The sequence below is a fragment of the Diabrotica virgifera genome, chromosome 2 (genome assembly GCF_917563875.1).
Source record: "Diabrotica virgifera virgifera chromosome 2, PGI_DIABVI_V3a".
NCBI classification, from domain to species: Eukaryota; Metazoa; Arthropoda; class Insecta; order Coleoptera; family Chrysomelidae; genus Diabrotica; species Diabrotica virgifera.
This window is the reverse complement of record NC_065444.1, coordinates 76,041,810-76,064,926: the sequence shown is the minus strand read 5'-3', so window position 1 is coordinate 76,064,926 and position 23,117 is coordinate 76,041,810. Positions and strand designations below refer to the sequence as shown.

Genomic DNA, 23,117 nt, shown 5'->3' with positions numbered 1-23,117 from the left:
AAATTATAGTAGCGCAAATGCTTTAGTTACTTCCAAATTCCTTATTCAAAAAAATCTGACCGCATACATTCCAAAATTTCAATTGTTTAAACTAGGTGTAGTAAGGGATATAGATTCAGATATATCGGAAGAATATCTTAAAAATAGAATAAAGGAATTTGATCACCATTGCAAATTCTCGGTTGAGTATGTGAAACGAATAACAAGAAAAATAGTAGCAGATGACAAAGTATTATTTAATCCAACAAAATCAGTTATTGTGTCTTTTAAATGCCAGAATATACCAAAGTATGTAGTAATTAATCATGTCTTGCACACTGTTGAAAAATACCAGCAAAAGGTAATTATCTGTTACCACTGCTATAGGTATGGGCACATGAGTAAGCAGTGTAAAAGTAATCCTCGCTGTTTTAAGTGTCATGAATCTCACCTTTCCGATTCTTGTCCTTTATCATCGTTTAACAAAAAATGTCTATCCTGTGAAGGTGTACACTTCACTAATGAATGGGAGATATGCCCAGAATTTGATCGCCAAAAGAAAATAAAACATTATATGTCTGAAAACAGCTTATCTTTTAAGGAAACAATTAAACTCTTTCCTAAGATAACTTATGCATCTATAGCAGCCAATAATTCCTCAATAAATTCTCATCAAACTCCAAATATGAATGCACCATCCTCTTCATATTCCTTTACTCAATTGTCCACGTCTCAAACATCTTCCAATCAGTTCGCTCTACCTTCAGTTTCAAATAGATATACAATAATAAAACCACCAAAATACAAACGACCTATCTCTTCCTCACCAGACCAAGTAACAATGGAACATCAAAAAATAATAAAGCTAAACCCCATGTCCAACAGACCTGGTGGTATTATCACCTCTTCTTCGTATCAATCTACATTTAATCCAGAACAAGGATCTAAAATACATGAACCATCAAAAGAATTAACAGAATTAATATCAAATATAGTTACAAGTATTATCTCTAATATAAATCACAAAAATTTTGAAATTCCAGAAAAATCAGTTCTAGTAAATTCAATTCAATCAGTTTTAAGTTCTCTCTTATATAATAATGAATAGATTGGTAATTTGTCAATGGAATTGTAGATCGGCTAACTCTAATAGAGAAAACCTTATCCACCTATTAGAAGACCAGAAAGTTGATATCGCATTATTATCAGAAACTAGATTTAAACCAGAAAAGTATTATAACTTTCACGGGTACAATATTGTCAGAGACGACCGCTTTTCAGTAACTGTTGGCGGTGGCTCAGCAATTTTAATAAATTCAAACCTATATTACGAGGAAGTCACCATGAAAGTAGATTTAATAAACGTCAATAAAGTAGCAATAAAAATAAAGTTTAAGTCATATACTGTCACATTTATATCTATGTATGTTCCCCCAGGAACCAAGTTATTGTTACAACAATGGAACAATTTCATAACATCTATAGAAAGACCATTTATAATAGGAGGTGACCTTAATGCTCACCACATTGCCTGGGGCCTAGACAACCAAACAGATATGAAAGGTAAAATCTTGATGGACTGTATAGACGATAATAATTTAATATTCAAAAATGATGGCTCTCCTACTTTCTTTAGGAACTTCTCGAAATCGGCAATAGACCTGACCATTTGTACTCCTGACTTAAACCACCTGATCACTTGGAAAACACTTCAAGACCTATTTGGTTCAGACCATACACCTATAAGAGTAGAGTTAGAGGATCAACCAACTCATACATATAATCCATATTCACAAAAGTGGAATTTAAAGAATGCCGACTGGAAATTATATGAACAGTATTCGGAAGATGTATTCTCTCAATTTAAAGATATAAATTCTTATGAACAAATTTTGCACAATATAAATACAACTGCATCCTACTGCATCCCCAAATTTAAAATAAAAAAACCGACTTCCAGAGGAAAATACTGGTGGGATTTAGAATGTGAAGAAGCAGTCAGAAGAAGACAGGAAAGTTTTTGTATATTCAAAGAAAATCCAAACCATGAAAACCTACTTAAGTATAAAAAAGATGATGCACATGTCAAGAAGATCACTAAACAAACTAAAAGAAATAGCTGGAGAGATTATGTCGGATCCCTAAATAGGTCAGTCCCTATTAAAGATGTATGGTCAAAAGTTAACCGAATAAAAAATAGAAAAACAAAGAACAAAGTCCCTGTTATTCTGTCGGAAGCTTCGTGGATAGAAGAGTTCCATCAAAATATCACACCGCCGTCTGCAGAATTAGTAATTCCTGATTTACAACTAAATGCTCTTTACGACTATCCAGAACCAATCCGTTTCCTAGTCAAACCATTTTCTGCCACTGAACTAAACTTTGCGTTGAAGAAAAACTCAAATTCAGCACCAGGTGCCGATAATATCCATTACTCGATGCTATCAAATCTTTCAAGAATTGGTAAGGCTGCACTACTAAATATATATAATGAAATTTGGATGCGCCGCATAAAGATTCCTGACGATTGGCACGTTTACACTATTATCCCGGTTTTAAAACCAGGAAAATCATCAAAGAATTGGGATTCTTACCGTCCAATCGGTCTGGCTTCCTGTATACTAAAAACATATGAGAGACTTATTAAAAACCGTCTGGAATTTTGGCTAGAAAAGAACGACCTATTACCAAGAAGTCAGTTTGGTTTTAGAAAAGGTAAATCCACACAAGATAGCCTCTGCCACTTTTTAATAGACATTTATAGTTCCTTTACTTATAAGAAAGCAGTTAGTGCTTTGTTCTTAGATATAAAAGGGGCTTACGACAACGTTAATCTTCACATACTATACGCGAAAATGTTGGAAATAGGAATACCCGAGATAGTAACATGGAACATCATTAACTTAATACATTAATCGAGCAGTTCACGTTAGATTAAATGGAGATCAATCTAACTCCCGATACACATCTTTGGGACTACCTCAGGGTAGCATCCTAAGTCCTATATTATATATACTGTATACTGCTGACTTAGAAACTAAACTTCCTCAACACATAAAAATCCTACAGTACGCTGATGATGTTGCGATATATGCAGAAAATAAGTCAATAGATAGATGTAATAACTACCTTAAGTCGACATTGAATATTATAAAAAAATGGGCTACCGATAATAACTTAACAATATCAGAGAGTAAATCAACCATTGTTACGTTTACTAAAAAACGATATGTTCCTCAAAGCCATCTACAATTTGATAATACTAGTATTCCTTATAAAACTTCAATAAAATTTCTTGGCGTATTTTTAGACTCCAAATTAAATTGAAAAGAACACACAAATTACATATTACGAAGAATGGAAAATGCAATGAATATCATGAAGACTGTAAGTGTCAGTAACTGGGGAGCTGATCCAAACATATCAATATTACTATACAGAAATTTGATAAGATCAATCTTAGACTATGGATCTATTTTTTATGGCTCAGCATCAAACTCTGTACTCCAAAAAATCGAGAGGATCAAAAATAAGGCACTTAGGTTATGCACTGGTTATCTTCGTAGCACACCTATATTGGTCATGGAATGTGAGCTTAATGAACCTCCACTTTCATTACGCAGGGAATACCTAAGTGAGAAATTTATAGTTAAAACAGCGGTTAACGATAAACTGCTATTAAATAAAATTGTTCATTTAACCACCTCATACCTAACTCATTATTACTGGGAAAAAAAGAAACTACTTTTAGTTGTGGAAAGCTTCCTCAACGTTTCTAATTCCATTGGCGACATACACCAAATTGAACAAAGCTCGTCTCGAAAGCTAAATTATGAAGATTATTTATCTCCATTTAACTGTCATTTAAGTAATATTCGTGCGACAGACTTCCTTACTAAAATAGACCACCTTCAGTGTGTACAAAAAAACTGGGGGAGTTATCAGAAATTATATACGGATGGTTCAAAAATGGAAGGAAAAGTTGGATATGCTATATATTACCCACAAAAAAGTATAAAAATAAACAACAGATTACCTGATAAAATGACAATTTTCACAGCTGAACTCATTGCAATCAAAGAAGCATACAAAATATGTATTAATCAAAAAGAACTCAATTATGTTATATTTACAGACTGCCAAAGCATTGTAAAGACATTGAAATATAATGTACATAATTTTGCAGAAAATTATATCATCAGTGACATCATAGCAATGAACAGTGAAGCTTTGAAATCTGGCAAAAATATAATATTGTGTTGGATAAAAGCACACATTGGTATAAAAAACAACGAAATAGTAGATGATCTGGCTAAAAAAGCAACAACGAAGGAATCCACTCTGCATACTTATCAACTTCCTATGGGAGACATAATTTCTATTATGAGATCTATCAAACGGACGAAATGGCAGGAACAATACAATAATTCAGACAAAGGAAATTATTACAAAAAAATCCAGCCTACACTTCCCATCAAGACATGGTTTAATCAAGTTTCCAACAAAGGCTTTATCAAAACTATTTGTCGAATAAGAAGTAATCACTGTCTGACTCCAGTCTACAAAAGAGAAATAGGACTTGTAGATAATGATGAATGTTTATGTGGAGAGCTAGCTGATCTACAACATATGCTATTAGAATGTCCTTTACATTTTATTGAAATATCAAACTTTTTTGCCAATCTAGTTCAAGTTAATGTACAATTTCCTTTTAATCTTATATACCTTTTACAATCAAACAATCTAGATGTTTATAAAATTTTGTACAACCATGTTAATTGTTTAAAATTAAAGCTCTGAGAAAAAAAGAAAAAAAAAATAAAAAAAAAAAAAATAATTAAATAAAATAAAAAGATACTAAGATCTAAACCTCCGCGAGGTTGAATCGGGTTTAGGTCTTAGCGCGATAAAAAAATATACAAAAAAAAAAATAATAAAAAAAAAAAAATAAAAAATGTAATAAAAAAAAATGTTAAAAAATATAATAAAAAAAAAATAATAAAAAAAACAGAGTAAAAAAAAACAGTAGTACTAATAGTTTTAAATTTAGATACTAAGCATATATTTTGTAAAAGAGAGAATTCAAAACACATTGACTGGCCAGTTGGTTGCTTAAACCAGTGCCAATAAAACATAAACACACACACAAATATAGAAACATCTGAAGAGATTTTAAGGTTGACAGCAGAAGTTTGACCGCCATATTGTTACTTGTAAACAAAGGTTGAAAAGTCAGGATTTGACAAATCTCAAGTCTTTTTAATTCCTATCAAGTTGAAATTTTGATTCCTTTGCTACTTAAGTATAGTGTTTTTAAAATAATACTACCATAATTTGGTCTTAAATTTCCGTGAAATATTTCAGTTACAATATTATTATATTCATCATTACCTCATTGAACAGTAATCTACGGTGGTTGTCATCTTCATTTAATTCTTGCAACAACTGGATTTTCTTCTTCTTCGTCTTCCTACTTTAGAAGTAGGCTCAATGCCCGTTTTACTTTGATTTTTAGCCTCAATTGACATTGTCTGGCCATCTTTTACTATTAGTATAGTGTTTTTAAGATAATACTACCATAATTTGGTCTTAAATTTCCGTGAAATATAGTTTTTTAGTGATATTTACCAAGCAAAGGTTAGGAACTTTTGTGAACCCATTGTATTTTGTATACTAAAAATGGTAATGTGCTATTTTACGGCTATCCCTACTTTTTCTGTCTTTACACAGCAAATTACGTGTAGTAAAATTCACACTGGTATGGATATGTAAACATTACTAGAAATGTCATTCTACTTGACAATGTCATCATTAACTTTAAAGAGATGGCTTTTGAATGTTTTTGGATAACTGTTATTTGTATAATTTCAAATTATTAATTCAGTTAATAAATGTGATAATTTTTTCACTAACTATGTATTCAGTGATTGCGATAATTTATATGTACAACAAACACTAATACTCAATCGAGAAAAGAGGAAAAGTGTTAAAGTGATTTTTTAATAATATATTGTTACTATGGAACGCTTACAATTTTGAACATCTTCAACAACAAAATACTTGGAACACATAGTATATCCTGATGTATTCTCTGCTTGCATCTTCCATAAATAATAAACAATATATAACTTTAAATTAAGTTCACATCTTAAATCAATTATGTATCAAATACACTGTCAATATTATTTAATCAACAACTCAAAATATTCCTGATGCCATGTCAAATATTTAAAACTGTCACTGTCTTGTCATCATATTCTATTTGATTCAGTGCGTTGTATGACAAAGATAGCGAATGTTCGATTTGGAAAATATCACCACGTATATTGTGTCCATTTTTTTCAAATCCTGAAAAAGCAATAAATATTTTTAAAAAATTTAAATGCAGAATGAAAGATTAAATTATTATCGAGGGCCGAAAGTCCCGTAGAACAAATAAAAAGTTTCTTTTGAATGAGATATTTGAAATTAAAAATCACACTACATTTTCTCTTAGTTTTTAATCCTGTAACTTATTAAAATAAACATTATAGAAGTTTTCAGGGACTTTCGGCCCTCAATAAGAACGTAATCTTTCATTCTGCGTTTAAATTTTTCACAAATACTTATTAGTATTGTCAGGATTCGAAAAAAATGAATCCCCATTTAAATAGCATTGCAGCCGAAAATACGTACCCATCCCCTTAATATGAATTCAATGTGAAAATTGAATATTTGGGTGAAAATATGGTTCACAAAAGTTCTTAACCTTTGCTTGGAGATTATCACTAAAAATCTAGATTTCAGAAATGGCAGACCAAATTATGGTGGTATTATCTTTAAAAACACTATACTTATGCAGAAAAAGCAGCAGAGGAAGCAAAATTTCAACTTTATAGGAATTAAAAAGTTTTGAGATTGGGCAAACCCTAACTTTTCAACCTTTGTTTAAAAGTGATAATAACAATAGGACAGTGGTAGCGTCACACTTTGACTATCAGCCTTAAAATCTCTTTGTATTTCTATACATATTTATATTTGAACAATATTTATGTATTATATCAGACTTTTCTGCTATATAGAGTATTTTATAGCAAATCGACAGTTAAACTGCAAAACCTCATAAGTCTATTTTTGTTTCGTTATGACTTTTATACTTTGTTGGTCTATAATTTTACATATCTTTTAAACTATGAAAGCTTGTACTTAAGTCAATATTAAAATTTTTAATGGTACTAGTTAATTCCGTACTTATTTTAGAGAGTTGAAAATAAAAAAAAAAACAGCAAACTTAAAAAGTGCAAACAAAATATTATTCCTTTTTCAAATCTAGATTACTGAAAGCAAGTGCATTGATATCAAACAATGTCACTTTATAATAAACATCCGAAGACAACTAAATAGAATTTTGTTTGTTTTATTTTTTGTGTTTATAAGATATTATTATCTAATACATATTTTCAAAAAAAAAATGATTTATTTTAAACCTATTTTTCTATAACAGACTTTCGGCTTTAAGGGACATCCCAATTAGTCTGTTATATCAGGGTTTTACTGTACTATGATATATAATATTACTAATATTATCAGTAATATGTAATACTATGAATAATTTTTAAATTTGAATTTAAAATAGGTAAGTGGAATATTTTTAACTCTAGTTAATAGTAATTTAACCAGATAGGTAAATGTTAAAAATAATTGAAATGTATCAAATAATTGTTGATATTATTACCCAGAAACTATTCATCACTCAGCAACAAGTAAATTCCTGTCTTGTAAAAATTTTACTTAGGTATTTAACTGATCATATTTACTTACCAGTAAAAATAAAATATTTTTCATAGAAATATTTAAGATAGTTAACTTTGTATTAGATTGTACAATATCTAAAACGCATCAGCTCTGTATTTATCAACAAAGCGCGGAAGTGTAAAAATACAAAAAAAAATCAAGTGGACATTCACCTTTGGGGATAACTCCAGGATCCATAAATGTTGCTAATGTGAAATTGGCTAAGACGAAGAAAGTGATAACACCTTGGCACGCTGGAACCCATGGGTGATCCGCTAGGTAATACTGGGCCCTAAAAGTACAACAGAACACCTATATTTGGATGTATAAACATATACATAAATAACTTACGGATAGTAAAAAAATAAAGAAGTGGCAACGATGAGCAACGTCCATGCAAATGTAGCCGGTATATATCTAGTTTTTACATCACACTTGGGCATAATGTTTTTTATTTTATCGGATGCACCCTTAAGTTCTAGCGAAAGTCTGAAAATTCAGTCTCTGGTCTCATACAGGTCAACATGGCTGGCAGAGGCAGACACTACAATGAGAAGTTAGTCATATTTAAATGTCATTGAGGAATAAACGTCAGACGTCTTATCAAACAATTAATTGGGTATTCTGTGATCACAATACACCAAGATGTAAAAATACTCCAATACACATATAGTTCGTACAGTATAAATACAGTTTTACGTCATCCGCGTCCTAGCAAGTACGTCACATAAATACCAACACAAAATATCTAAGTCGTAGATCTGCTGTTCCTTTTATCGTTTAACCAAGTACACTGGAATTACAATCACTATGGCTTGTTTTTAAACCAGGGGAGTAAACTAAACAGACAGATTCACACCCAAGAAAGGAAGAAAGTCACTAGAAAAATCACCAAATACATCTTCTTTTTTGGTTGATCATATCGGCCTTCGACAGTAATCTATACATATTATATATGTATAATACGTCGCTAAAGAGTTCTAAAAACAACTGTTTTTTATATAAAAGTAGACTAAAAATCTAAAAATTGAAGAAATAACGTAGAAAACACAAAAAATCACAGATATAAATTAATTAACCTATGAAATACCAGTAATGTCAAAATTTCATAAATGTCATTGGTGTCAAAATTTGATAACAGTTGAGTATTTCGGAGCGGTAAATTTGAATTACTCCTCTTGGTTTAAAAACAGACCATATACATATTTTATTATAATATACGCGTAGAAATAATATTTGAAAATTTCTATTAAGAGGGTAGGCGCAAAACTTAGGCTTCAAATTCAAAAACCATAAATACTATGGTCCTTTCACGTAAATGGTCAAGCTCAAGACAGCACGTGCCTTTCCAGAGATGGAAAGACTTCCAGACTATAGACAACGATTTAACGCATATTTAACGTAGACGTAGCGATGTGTGTACAGTTCGTTAGTGTCGATTTATCGGACGTGTGGACGCAAATCGACGCAGATTTTTTAAATCGTCGATTTGCGTTGACATGTTCAATAAATCGATACCAACGAACTGCACAGTCACATCGCTTTCTTTACCGGCAAGTTCGTAATCATTCGTAATGTCCGATTACTTTGAATTGTTCGCGGTTGTATTTTATATTTTATCTTTGACAGTTATTTTGACTGGAATCTCGACACTAAATTATTTTCGAATACATTGAAGTTTAATGTTATTTTGCTAATTGAATAATTTCATCACATAATGCATACAAATCCCATTTAACTTCAACAAGAATTCAAATTCAACTTCCGGTCTCCAGTTACGTAATCAATGCGCGAACTCGGACGTATTTGAGCTACGGGAAAATACTATCTCTTTATTTATAGTATCATGAGTGTAACATCAAATACTATATAGTATTTGGTAACATAAACTTTTCGAAATCTACTAACTTGACGGCACATGTAAAAAGAAAACATCCAAGTAATATCATATTTTATACAGGGTGTTTGGTAAAGAATGGGCCATATTAACCGTAGATTTCTAAGCTTAAAATAGGTGGATTTAAGCTAACTTACCTTAGCATAAAAGTTGATAATAACCGAAATACAGGGTGTCAAAATTAAACTTTTATTTTATTTATTCTTGAATATATCCCGAAAGGCATGGGATATAACAACACGAAATTTGGTAAGCGGGGGTTTTTTGGGATGAGAAATCTAAATTCGCCACCAAAACTGATGTATTACCCAGAGGGCGCCACATATACGTCTTTCAGCGCTCATTTAATACGTTCAATCCCCTACTCTATATACTTTTTGAATAAAAACTTTTGTTCTTTCAATATTTTTACTTAACAAAGGTATACCACATTCATCTCACTAATAAACTCAACTACTGTTTTCGAGATAAACTCATTTTAAATCTGCGATACAACATAATTTTTGCATAATATCATTGTAGCTAGACCCGAAAAATAAACATGAAACCATAATAATTGTGCCAGTTCTCATATTTATGTCATTGCATCGCAAATTCCATTTGAAGAAATTTGCGATACATTTTTGTAAATTTTTATGATTTTAAGTTATTTTTCGGGTGTAACTACAATGATATTTCTTATGCAAAAAATTATGTTGTCTCTCAGACTTAAAATGCGTTTATCTCGATAACGGTTGAGTTTAGCGAGATGAATGTAGTATACTTTTTTTACAGATGGCGTAGCTACTTTTGCTATAACTACTCAACGCTTAGTTACTCTACCTACCTACATACAATTTGTATTATTTTATCAAAAAGACAAGCATTTACTCTGCAAATTGTATATTTTGCTTATTTGCTTTGCATTTTCATATGAAAAATACCGCGGTATTTATCTTGTACTTTTTTTGAACTAGGTGCAATACTTAGGTAATATTATTATTAATAAAAAAAATTATATTAAAATACAATGTTAAAAACTTTAATATGAATAGTATATGAATCAGTAGAAACGATTATACTTATTTAAATTTGGTAAATTAATAACTCCGCACGACCACGCAACTCGAAACACAAGTACGCAAATACGGTTGCCTGAAACGTGGCTCGAAGCCGTGCAATTTACGAGACTCGCTCGGTCTGTAGATAGTAGATCCTTGTGTGCGAATTAGCTAAAAATAGCTTCAGCTTCACGTTTTGAGTTTGAGTGTTTTGAGTTATGAGTTTGAGACGTTCTTCGAGATTTGAGTACATATTGAGTGTTTTTGGTTTTGTTTGAGTCTTTCTTTATTTAGTCTAGTCTTGAGTTGAGTTTTGATGAGTTCTGATTTGGACATTTGGATTTGATTGAGTTTATACCTTTACCTTTACTGTGGTTTATACTTACTCCTCCTATATACCTATTATAGATGATTAAAAGTTGAGAAAAAGCATAAAAACGGGGTATACATATTCCACAATAAAATACATAAAAGGAGTCCGAAGCCGAAGTTTAAAGTAAAGCAAAGACATCTATTATTTACTGAACGTGTGTACTATTTCTGCTTCGTTTACGTTTAAGCATTAAACAGTGTTATAAATATCATACTTAAAATCAAATTAATATGGAAATAAAACAAGAAGCTAGTGAGGAAACTTGTAAAATAAGAGTAGAGGACACATGTGTTGGTAGTTCCTTTGATGTCTGCAAAATTGAAATTATTGAAGAACCCAAGAGAGAACCTGTATATGATGCATTTGATTATTTAGACTCAAATGAATTTTCCATAGACACTAAAGTAGAACAAGATGAATATAAATTTTCACTGGTTGAAGAAAAGCAAACAACAAATGAAGAAAGTAAGTAAATACAACTGATTAATACAATAACATGAAAACAAATTAAATGTATGTTGCAGAAGTTTATTGTAAATTCTGTTTATTTATTTATTAACGGGATAGACGCAATAACTGTAAAATATAATAAATAAAAAGTTAGGTTTCATAAATCTAAATAGAAATAGTAAACTTTTGAATTTACAACTAAACAAGAACAGTAAATGTAAAATCATAACAGGCATTCACATGTGAACAGTCTCAAGTAAAATGTATGTACAGTGGAACCTTGATTATCCGTCAGGGCACCGGACCAAGGGTATGACGGATAATCGAAAAGACGGTTAACAGAACATTAAAAAAACTGAACATTGAAAATTGATACTAGATAGATAGATAAATTTATTGGTCTTTTTGTATCATTTACATGACATAAGACAAGTCACAAACATGGTATACTTATACATAGTACAATAAGTAGGTTATTAAAAAATACTACACTGGGCGGGTTGTTCGAACGCTAATCAACAATGATCATTATCAAATATTTAATTACTGTCACCAAAACTGTCAATGTCAACTTTGTTTGGGTTGCTGAAAACATAATTAATTACAATTATGAGATTTATTATTAATTATGTTAATAATTATTGTTATATTAATTGATTATAGACTCCACAGACTTTTTAACAACCCAAACAAGGTTGACATTGACAGTAATTAATTATTTGATAATGATCATTGTTGATTAGCGTTCGACGAACGCTAATCAACATTGATCACTATCAAATATTTAATTACTGTCACAACTGTCAATGTCAACTTTGGTTGGGTTGCTGAAAGCATAGTTAATTATAATTATGAGATTAGTTAGTCAATTAACATAATAATTATTAACATAATTGATTAACTAATTTCATAATTGTCATCAATAATTATGTTTTCGGCAACCCAACCAAAGTTAACATTGACAGTAATTAAGTATTTGATAGTGATCAATGTTGATTAGCGTTCAAACAACCAGCCCTAAGGGCCGGTTGTTCGAAAGCTAATCAAAAATGATCATTATCAAATATTTAATTACTGTCACCAACTGTCAATGTCAACTTTGTTTGGGTTGCTGAAAACATAATTATGGATTACAATTATGAAATTAGTTAATCAATTATGTTAATAATTGTTATGTGAATTGATTAACTAATCTCATAATTATAATCAATTATGTTTTCAGCTATCCAAACAAAGTTGACATTGACAGTTGGTGACAGTAATTAAATATTTGATAGTGATCATTGTTGATTAGCGTTCGAATGGCCCTAAAGTAAACTAAAGTTATCTTATTAAAAACATTAATGGTAACAAACATTTAGTAGAGAACAAGATTACGAGACTGATAAAATAAAGTATAAAAATATCGGAATCAGTTGCTAGTTCAACTGATCTGAAAAGTTTCCCCTTGGTTGAGGTTGAGGATGTTCCAGGAACCGTTGACCTTGCCTGAAGTTGAATCGACTAAAATATACGTTTTTCGGCTAGAAATTTTTTTCGTAAACTTTTTCTTGTAGAGAGGGATCGACTCCTATCATAAAGGCTTGGTTATTGGATCGGACAAAGTATGTTGGAAGTTTCTTTACATAAGTATTTTGTTCACCTGATTGTTTCGTAATATAGGCCTTTATATTGTCTTCTGTTACAGTATCAGTATTGGAATATATATTTTTGTTAATGTTGTTATTGGAATATGTTTTTGTAATGTTCATATAAACCACCCTTTAGGTTGTTATTTAAAATGTATATAAAAAAAATAAGTAGGTTGTTCATAAAAAAATGAAAGTAGTTGTTGAATAAGTAAAAAGCAGTTTTTATGAAAAGTCAAATCTCTAGTTCTTTCTTAAATTAAATATATAAAATCTAATAGGTTATGTGGCCCCAGATCATACTTAACTACTGTGTATATTTAGTTTAAAGTATCGGTGTCTCCGAAAAAGCAAGAAAGTATATTTAAAGACTTTGCCGGTGTGTCCGAAGTATAAGGGTTTGAAAGAAAGAACTAGACCCAGTGAAAGAAAGAACTAGACCCAGTGAAAGAAAGAACTAGAGTGGCGTGTGTCGCTGGAAATTTGAAGCAAAAAAAAAATAATAATGGGTGACAAAATAGATATATCCACAGTTGGTAAATTTGATGGCGTTAACTTTCAACAGTGGAAGTTCCAACTGAAATGTGCCTTAAGGGCCAAAGGCACATATGGAGTTATTGATGGCTCGTTAATCAAACCAGAAGTAGCAGGAGACGAATTACAGGCATGGTTTAAAAAGGATGCCCAGGCTATGTTCACTTTAACATCTGCAGTGAGTTTAAATCAGATTACTTTGATTGAAAGTTGTAATACTGCTAAAGAGATTATGGAGACCTTTGAGTCTATTTATGAGCAGAAACCAGAATCAAATAAAATGATGTTGCATGAACGGTTTCATCAATATAAGATGAGTAGCCTAGATACTATCGCTCAACACATAGCAAAAGTGCAGAATCTTGCTAAGCAAATGAAAGAAGCATTTGATGATGTGAGTGATATTGCTATTATGACAAAAATACTGAGTACATTGCCCCAAAAGTACAGAAATGTTAGACAGGCATGGTTGTCCGTAGACAGTGCTAAACAAACTATAGGTAACCTCACCGCAAGACTGTTAGATGAAGAAATGAAGAGACAGAACAAGCACTGGCAACAATGTCATTCAAAGGAAAATATGATCAGAAAGGTCAAGAAAGGGGTGTAATATGTTTTGGATGCCGAAAGCAGGGGCACATTGTCAAATTTTGCAGAGAGAAAAAGAACGAACAAGAAAACAGTAGTAGTAGGTCATATAGAAGTCATAATCGAGGCAGAGGTGGCTTTAGTAACTACAGAAAAGGTTACAAAAAGAATGACAGAGCACAAGATGGCAACTCTACAGAAAATCAGCATGGTGGTTCTTCGAGTAGCGCATATTATAATGTTAATAATGAGAGTGCATTCAACATAGAAGAAAAACAGCTAGAAAAAGTGGATACAAGTGATGATTGGATTATGGACAGTGGTGCATCAGCACATATGTGTTACAGGGAAGAATATTTTTTTAATATTGACAGAACTTTTACATCACAGGTATCACTTGGCAATAATCAAACACTACCAGTACAATGTAAGGGAACTATTAAAATAGAGAAGTTGATCAATGGACAATGGTTTAAATCCACTATAAATGATGTGCTATATATCCCACAGTTGAGAAAAAAATTTATTTTCAGAAGGTGTTTTGACAAACAAAGGTATGAGTGTAATTAAGATTAACAATGAAGCCAAAGTGTATGAAAATGAGAATCTAGCAGCAGTTGCTATAAAGGATAGAAACAACACATATAAAATGATGTTTCGCACAATAATATATCGCACACCTAGTTCAATAGTGCCACAAGTGCAAAACACAATATTCTCGAGAAATGAGCAAAACGTTCTGTAGCAAACGCGTTATGTCCTGTAAATAATTTATTTTGAGAATGACTGGCTTCGAAATTACAATTTAGGTAGCATATTATACAGTTATTCGCTGGATCTTATTACAATTTATTAAAAATAAAACGTTATTATGATTTTGATAGTTATGGCGATATTGCATTGTGAAGAAAGTCATTTATAAAACGATACCTAGGAGATACGGCGGCAATATAATGAAAACAGCAATTGATTTTTGCAGTTGTGGCTGTATTGAATTACATCAGTTGTATTGTGGCAGTGTATATTATCGCCACATCTCTCTTGATTTTTGCAGTTGTGGCCATATTGAATGTATTGAATTACATCGGTTGTATTGTGGCAGTGTATATTATCGCCACATCTCCCAGTTATGGCCATATTGCATTTTCAAAACCTCCAAAAACCCTACAGTGAAATACCGAAGTAACTTACTTTATACTTATCCAAAACAATATTTTAGTTCAGGCTGTATTGAATTAGATGGGCCATTATATAGGCAATATTTTACAGCCTTAACCCAAAATTCGAATTTTTTGCAGTTGTGGCACAATTGAACTAGGTGTGCGATATAATGCATGTGTGACTACAGTAGATGATTTAAAGATATGGCATGAAAGATTGGGACATGTTAATAAGAAATATTTAGAAGAAATGGTAAAAATGAACTTAATCAAAGGTGTTACAGAAAAGAAGCAAGATTTTGTGTGTGAAGGTTGTTTGATGGGAAAACAACATAAGACTTTTAAAGAGAGACCACACACTAAGTTACCTCCTGGAAAAAGAATATTCAGTGATATTTGTGGACCTATGCAAACTGAATCTATGCAAGGAGCATGTTACTTTGTAACATTCAAAGATGAGTACACAGGGTATAGAGTAGAATATTTTATTAGACATAAAGCAGATGTACTAGATTGTTTCAAAGTGTATAATAGCAAAATAAAGGCAAAGTATGGCTACTCTGTTGAAAAACTGCATACAGATAATGATACTGAGTATACAAATAATTCTTTCAAAGAGTATTTAGAACAAGAAGGTATAGAGTCAGAAACCACAGCACCATACACTCCAGAGCAAAATGGCAGATCTGAGCGAGATAACAGATTGATTGTAGAAATGGTTCGATGTATGTTATACCAATCTGGAGTAGATAAGAGGCTATGGGCAGAGGCAGTTAATACTGCCATCTACATTTGCAACAGAATTACTAGCAAACAGACACCAGGTTCTACAGACCACATGAAAGTGTTTGGGTGTGATGCATATGTACATATTCCTGACCAGAAAAGAAGGAAACTAGATGCAAAGAGTGAGAAGGTTATATTTGTTGGATATGACAAAAACTCCACAAATTATAGATTATTCAACCCAACAACACAGAAAATAGTAATCTCTAGAAATGTGTTTTTCAATGAGAAAATGTACAGTGCAAAGAAAGACAATGTGATCAAGATAGCAGCAGAAGATGATGTAGCCTAATAAATGACTGTTTTGGAGTGTAATTTCCAGGGGCAACTCCGAATTGCATGAAAATTGGGAATTACGTTCTACTTACCCTCCACTTCAAAGTTGAATTTGTGCCGTTGGTTGCTTTTACTTGGGGGGTGACATTTACCCCTTCTCGGTGGGTGAAAAACGCGTGTTTAAAATAAGGCCGAAAATGGATAAATTGACTTATTTTACGCACCTTTTGTTCTATAAAGTTTTTTACGTAAGTCAATACTTTTCGAGTTATTCGCGATTTAAAATGTTAATTTTTTGACAAAAAAACTACGTTTTCCGACAGTTTTTCCCAAATAACTCAAAAAGTAAATATTTTATCGAAAAAAATATTTTTAGCAAAAGTGTAGCCTCTAAAAAAACGAAAAAAAAATGGTGTACAAATAAAGTCTATAAATTGAGTATAAGCAAAGTTGTAGCTTATGAAAAATACGTTCTTATTCGTCTAATTCCAAATCGAATAATTCAACGCGAAATCACCGAAGAAAGAAGCGTTTTTCGGGAAAACCTTATTAACATTTTTAAAGTACCAAAAAAAAGCTTTTTATTTGTTTTTTACACAAGTTTACAGCATCAAAAATAAACGAGTTACACTGAAAAAAAAAGTTGGCCCCTTTTTTTGGTAAAAAAAATCGTGAAAACCTCCCTCTATTTAGCACCCTAAATGAAATTAATCGTTTGGCTTTACCATCTATTTTAACTGTATGTGTATTGTTGATATGATCTGTAAGTTTGATTGGTTTGAAGTGCTTATTTTTAAAAACATTTAATTTTATAGTAAAAAAAATTTTTCTAAAAATTTTTGAAAAATTTAATTTTTTCAAAATAACTTAAAAAGTATTACTTAGTGATAAGAAAAATCTTCAAGAGCAAAAAAATGTAGATTTTTCTATAATAAATATGCTAGTTTCATTTTGTTTCTCCGTAAGACAAAAATTGGTTAAGATATGGCTGTTCAAAATTTGCATACACTCGTGATTAGTGACCCATTCAAGCTTTCTCAATTATAACCCTTTCAAAAATAAACACTTTAAACCGGTGAGACTGACAGATCATATAAAAAATAGATATGTAAGTATATTGTTTATAAAGCGGTATAACAAAGGCGAGATTTTCATGATATTTTACAAAAAAAAAGAGGGCCAACTTTATTTTGAGCATAACTCGCTTATTTTTAATGCTAAAACTTTTGTTAACAATTAAAAAAAAGCTTTTTATAAACACTTTAAAAAAGTTTAAATGGTTTTTTTCCCGAAAAGTGCTTAATTTTTCGGTGATTTGACCTTGAAATATTCGATTTGGAATTAGACGAATAAGAACGTATTTTTCATGAGCTACAACTTTGTTTTTAATTGATTGATAGACTTTACTGATACACCATTTTTTTGGGTTTTTTATATGCTACACTTTTGCTAAGGATATTTTTTTCGATAAAATATTTACTTTTTGAGTTATTTGCGAAAAACCGTCTAAAAACGTAGTTTTTTTGTCGAAAAATCAACATTTTCAATGACAAATAACTCGAAAAGTATTGACTTACGTAAAAAACTCTATAGAACAAAAGTTGCTTAAAATCAGTCAATTTATCCATTTCCAGTCTTATCTTGAATGTATGCTTTTTCACCCCGAGAAGGGGTGACTGTCACCCCCCAAGTAAAAGCAACCAACGGCACAATTTCAACTTTGAAGTGGAGGGTAAGTAGAACCTAAATCCAAATTTTCATGCAATTCAAAGTTGCCCCTGACAATTACACGGTATCGCCGAATTTCCCGTTCATTTACTGGGCTAATGTGACAATTTTTGAAATACATGAAAATGAACTTGAAGAGAGACAAGAAGAACAAATAAACGTCAATAATGAAATAGAAGCTTTACAAGATATTGACAATATACCCAATTTGAGACCACAACGAAATAGACGTTTACCAACCAGATTAAATGATTTTGAGGTAAATTTTACTGAAATTGATATACCACAAAGGTATGAAGAAGCAGTATCAAGTAGTGACAAAGAAAAATGGAAGACTGCCATAAATGAAGAGTTTGATGCACTAGTAAAAAATGAAACATGGACTATGGTTAAGAAGCCAGACATGCAGTTCGATATACAAACTGTATTTTTATATGGACATCTTGACGAAGACATTTTTATGTCACCACCTCAGGAGCTAAAGTGTAAACCCGGACTAGTGTGCAAGTTAAAGTCGTATGGTTTAAAACAATCACTATGCTATTGGAATCGAAAATTCCACTCGTTTTTGGCTAACTACGGTTTTCAAAAATCATCAGCTGATCAGTGTTTTTATACTGGACATGTAGACATTATTAAAGTGATCTTAATAATTTACGTTGATGATGGTTTGTTATTTTCTGAGAAAAATTTAGCAATAGAGACAGTTTTGTGCACGATAAAAGAATGTTTTGAAGTGACTGTGACGGTTGGGAACTATTTTGTCGGACTAGAAATTACAAGAAACTTAGAGGCTGGTACAATGTTAAGTCAAGCAAGGTATACAAAACAAATAATAGATAGATTTGGTCAACACAATGCAAATCTTGTAAGTATACTAAAAGATGTAAGTGCTGACTTAACAGCCATAGTGTCAAGACCTGACATTGCACATGCGGTGGGAGTAATCAGCCGCTATAATTATGGCATGAGTTATTGTTACTACAAATACAATGAAGTTAACATGCATGGATACAGTGATGCAGATTATGCAGGTGATATAGAAACTCGTCGTTCCACCACTGACTACGTTTTGGACACTGGACAAGTAAGAGATAGACAATCAGAGTGCAATAAAGTGGACATTTGTTATATATTTTTTAAAGTTTTGTTTATGGGTTGAACAACTTAACAAAAGGTGGGAGTATTGGAATATATATTTTTGTTAATGTTGTTATTGGAATATGTTTTTGTAATGTTCATATAAACCACCCTTTAGGTTGTTATTTAAAATGTATATAAAAAAAATTAAGTAGGTTGTTAATAAAAAAATGAAAGTAGTTGTTGAATAAATAAAAAAGCAGTTTTTATGAAAAGTCAAATCTCTAGTTCTTTCTTAAATTAAATATATAAAATCTAATCATCAGGGACTGGTGACAAGAAAAGCGAGATTTTCTTCTCACTTTTATCTATACCCTGGAAATTTTCATCCCCATCTCCACTGCCTATATTATGGTTACAGGTTTTCCTTTTTACTGAGGTAAAACCTTCTGCTTCCGATGGGTGATGATTAGCTTCATTTATTTTTGATGTTGAAGGTTTCATTCCTGCCAGATTGTCATTGGTTAAGTTGATTACTTCATTTAATTTTTGTTCACTTTGTACTCTCATGATTTCAGCTGCTACCTGGTTAACCTTTATTATTGGATCACCCTGTAAATTAGGAGTTCCCATATGTTTTGGTGATGACAAATTGCCTTGATGTTTATTTTTGTTGATTTGGTTTTTTGTTACAGATAATGTGCCGTCTACACTCTCGCCGAAGTCGATCGAAGTTCAACAAGTACGAGAGTGTAGAATGCAACCTTGTCTAACCTTGCCTGACTTCGTTCTACTTCCGAAATCTGTCGGTCTGGTCAAAGGGATCTTTATCGGTACCGCACCGCTCTTTGTCGGTATCGCACTTCGAACGAGTGTGTAGAGAGGGTGTGTAGAGAGGGTACTTCGGTCAACTTTGGCGAAGTTACTTCGCCGAGAATGTAGACGGCGTTTAAGGTTTTTGTATCACTTACCTTATCTATTGGAAGCAAGTTTTTTGGTTGGTTGCTATTTTGATATGGTCTTGGTAGATTTTTATTAAATGATGAAATTTTATTTTCTAATGATGTTATTTTCTCGTCGAGTAAAAGGATTACCTGGCATTTATCGGATATTAAAGTGTCTTTGCCTGTTATTATTTGTTTCATGAGTTTGATTTCTTCTCTAAGGTAGGAGTCTTCATTTATGTCAATCTCAGCAACTTGTTGACATGGCTCATGTTTACAGTCTGTTTTTTTTTTAGTTCACTAGCTTGTTTTAAACATGCACTTTATGCACGTCACTTTACTTTTAACTTTTTTGGAGCAATGTTTACATGTATAATTTACATTTTCATTGGGTGCAGGTGAAGTGTCAACTGCTTCACCCGCCATCTTTTCTGACCCCCCCAACTACAACTCTCAAATTTTATTTACATATATGTTTTGTTTTACAAGATAAGAGGAATTTTTGTTCGTACAATCGAATCAATTTGGTTTAAAATATTTTGAAATCTTTGTTTGTTTTACTGATGCTTCACATTTTTCTTAATCCGCGTAAGATCATGCAAACTACTTTATTGGCTTCTCTAGCTTCTTTACGCAAATCTTTGTTAGTTACAATAACATCATCAACATTGCCACCATCAAATTCAGAGTCTGTGTCAGCTTCTGAATCTGTTTTGTCCGCCTCTTTTGCCATTTCAATGATTTTATTGAATTTCCAGGCAGCGAATTTCGTTTGGCTTATCGCAATGCTCGAACAAAATGAATTAATGACCCAATTTATAATGCTATACCTAATACAATGACTCTTGGAAATCGTACTGCCTTCAATGGAACTGATATTGCTAATCTTTTTGCTAACCAATTCTCTTCCGTCTATACTAACCAATCCTTACATCCGCATGTAACCCAGATTTCACCTTTGGTTAATGTGTCTAATTATCACATTGAAATTTCAAAAATCTACGAAAAACTGTCTGAACTCAATACCAACAAAGGTCCTGGTCCTGATGGAATTACCCCTACTTTCCTTAAAACATTATTCAGCTTCATTCTATCGCGCCCACTTTTTTATATATTTAATAAGTCTCTATTAACAGGGGAATTTCCAGACTACTGGAAAACTCTTATGTCACTCCAATATATAAATCAGGTCGAAAATCGGATATAGGTAACTATCGTCCCATTTTATTCTTAGTGCTATTCCTAAAGTTTTTGAGAGCATTATTTCCGATTATTTAAGTTATGACTTCTCGCCAATTATAGGAGCCCAACAATTTGGATTTACATCCAAAAATCAGCAGAATTGGGTCTCATAACATATGTTGATTTTTTGACAGATGCTCTTGAGAGGGGTGTACAAGTTGACTCTGTGTATACTGACTTTTCCAAAGCTTTTGACAAAGTTAATCATGAGCTCTTGATTCATAAACTTTATTTATACGGAGTTGATGACCTTATATTGGAGTGGCTCAAGAGCTATCTTACGCAAAGATCGCAAATTGTCAGGGTTAATCATCACTATTCTCATACCATCTCTGTTACCTCAGGTGTACCACAAGGATCACACTTGGGACCTCTGTTGTTTAATATATTTATCAATGATCTAATACCCTGTTTCCAAGTAAGTGAAACTTTGTTATTCGCTGATGATTTAAAATGTTTTAAAATAATCACATGTGAGGCTGATTCACTTAGTCTACAAGGTGATATTGATCGCCTATCTAACTGGTGTATGCAAAATGGTATGTGTTTGAATGCATCCAAATGCCATATTCTTCGTTTCCATCGAACTCATCATCCAATCATCTTTGAATATAGTATAAATAATCTGACCTTACATTCTGCCTCTGAAACTAGGGATCTAGGTGTGATCCTTGACTCCACCCTTAGCTATAAATCACACATTTCCAGTACAATACAGAAGTCTATGAAGATGCTTGGCTTTATAAAAAGAACCACCAGAGACTTTACAAACATCTCAGCTATTAAATCACTTTATTTCTCCCTGGTTAGATCTCATTTCGATTACTGTTCCACAATTTGGTCCCCCTATTACTTTACTCATAAACTGAAACTTAAGGCTGTCCAACACAATTTTCTGAGATATACTGCTACTAAGATGCATGTATACTATGACTATTCTGTATTAGAGCGCATACTGAACTTACCTCCTCTTGAGGTACGTAGAAAACAAAGAGACTTAATAATTTTATTTAAAATTATCAATGGGCTGTGTAACTGCCCCGAGATTCTCTCCAAAATATCTCTATTTATCCCCAGTCGTTCGACTAGGCAGGTGCAAACCTTTTATGTCTCTTTTCATAGATTCAATTATTATTACAACGCATTTATTCCTAGAGCTCTTCGATTAGCTAACTCATTAAATAACCTCGAAATTTTTAATATATCAAGTTCCCGATTTAAAAACCATATTTCTTCCCTAACTTTTTAACTTTTTAATATTTTCGGCCAGAGCTTTTGTATTGTGATTAGTGTTACATGACATGTATGTATTAGATAACTCAAAACCGTTATACCTTGGAACATTTCTGAATTGATTTAGGTGATATCTTTTGTTTGTAATTGTACTGACCTATATGTTATCTTATTCTTTTTTTCTTCTCTTTTTTGTAACTGTACTACTCATAGAATTATTTTCTCTCAAACCACTTTGCTATGTTATATTATTATATGTAACATTTATATCTGAATAGGGCTTGCCCGTGAATAAATAAATGAATGAATAAATGAATAAATTTTTGCTTATGTAGTCTACAACTTATGTACGGACTCTGACGGTTAATGGAGAGACGGATAATCGAGGTTCCACTGTAGTTGTAAT

At 31.9% G+C, this 23,117-nt stretch overlaps 2 protein-coding genes across 4 annotated transcripts in view; one reads left to right on the top strand and one right to left on the bottom strand.

Moving 5' to 3' along the window:
* The window catches only part of LOC114334512 (palmitoyltransferase ZDHHC8), a 102,151-nt gene extending 93,840 nt beyond the window's left edge, over positions 1–8,311 (bottom strand). Inside the window, exons 1-2 of one of the 2 annotated variants that reach the window (XM_028284563.2) lie at positions 8,104–8,311; positions 7,926–8,044 (exon numbers count right to left, since the gene is read on the bottom strand). In XM_028284563.2, the coding sequence (XP_028140364.1) occupies positions 7,926–8,044; positions 8,104–8,195 (211 nt within the window). In that variant the 5' untranslated portion in view covers positions 8,196–8,311. The remainder of the gene's footprint in view (positions 1–7,925; positions 8,045–8,103) is intronic. The other variant, XM_028284564.2, reaches the window with a different exon arrangement.
* Positions 8,312–10,847: 2,536 nt separating this feature from the next.
* LOC126879529 (zinc finger protein 501-like) overlaps positions 10,848–23,117 on the top strand; it is a 60,673-nt gene continuing 48,403 nt past the window's right edge. For both annotated transcript variants that reach the window (XM_050642632.1, XM_050642633.1), the window contains exon 1: positions 10,848–11,527. In XM_050642632.1, coding sequence (XP_050498589.1) covers positions 11,293–11,527 — 235 coding nt within the window. In that variant the 5' untranslated portion in view covers positions 10,848–11,292. The remainder of the gene's footprint in view (positions 11,528–23,117) is intronic.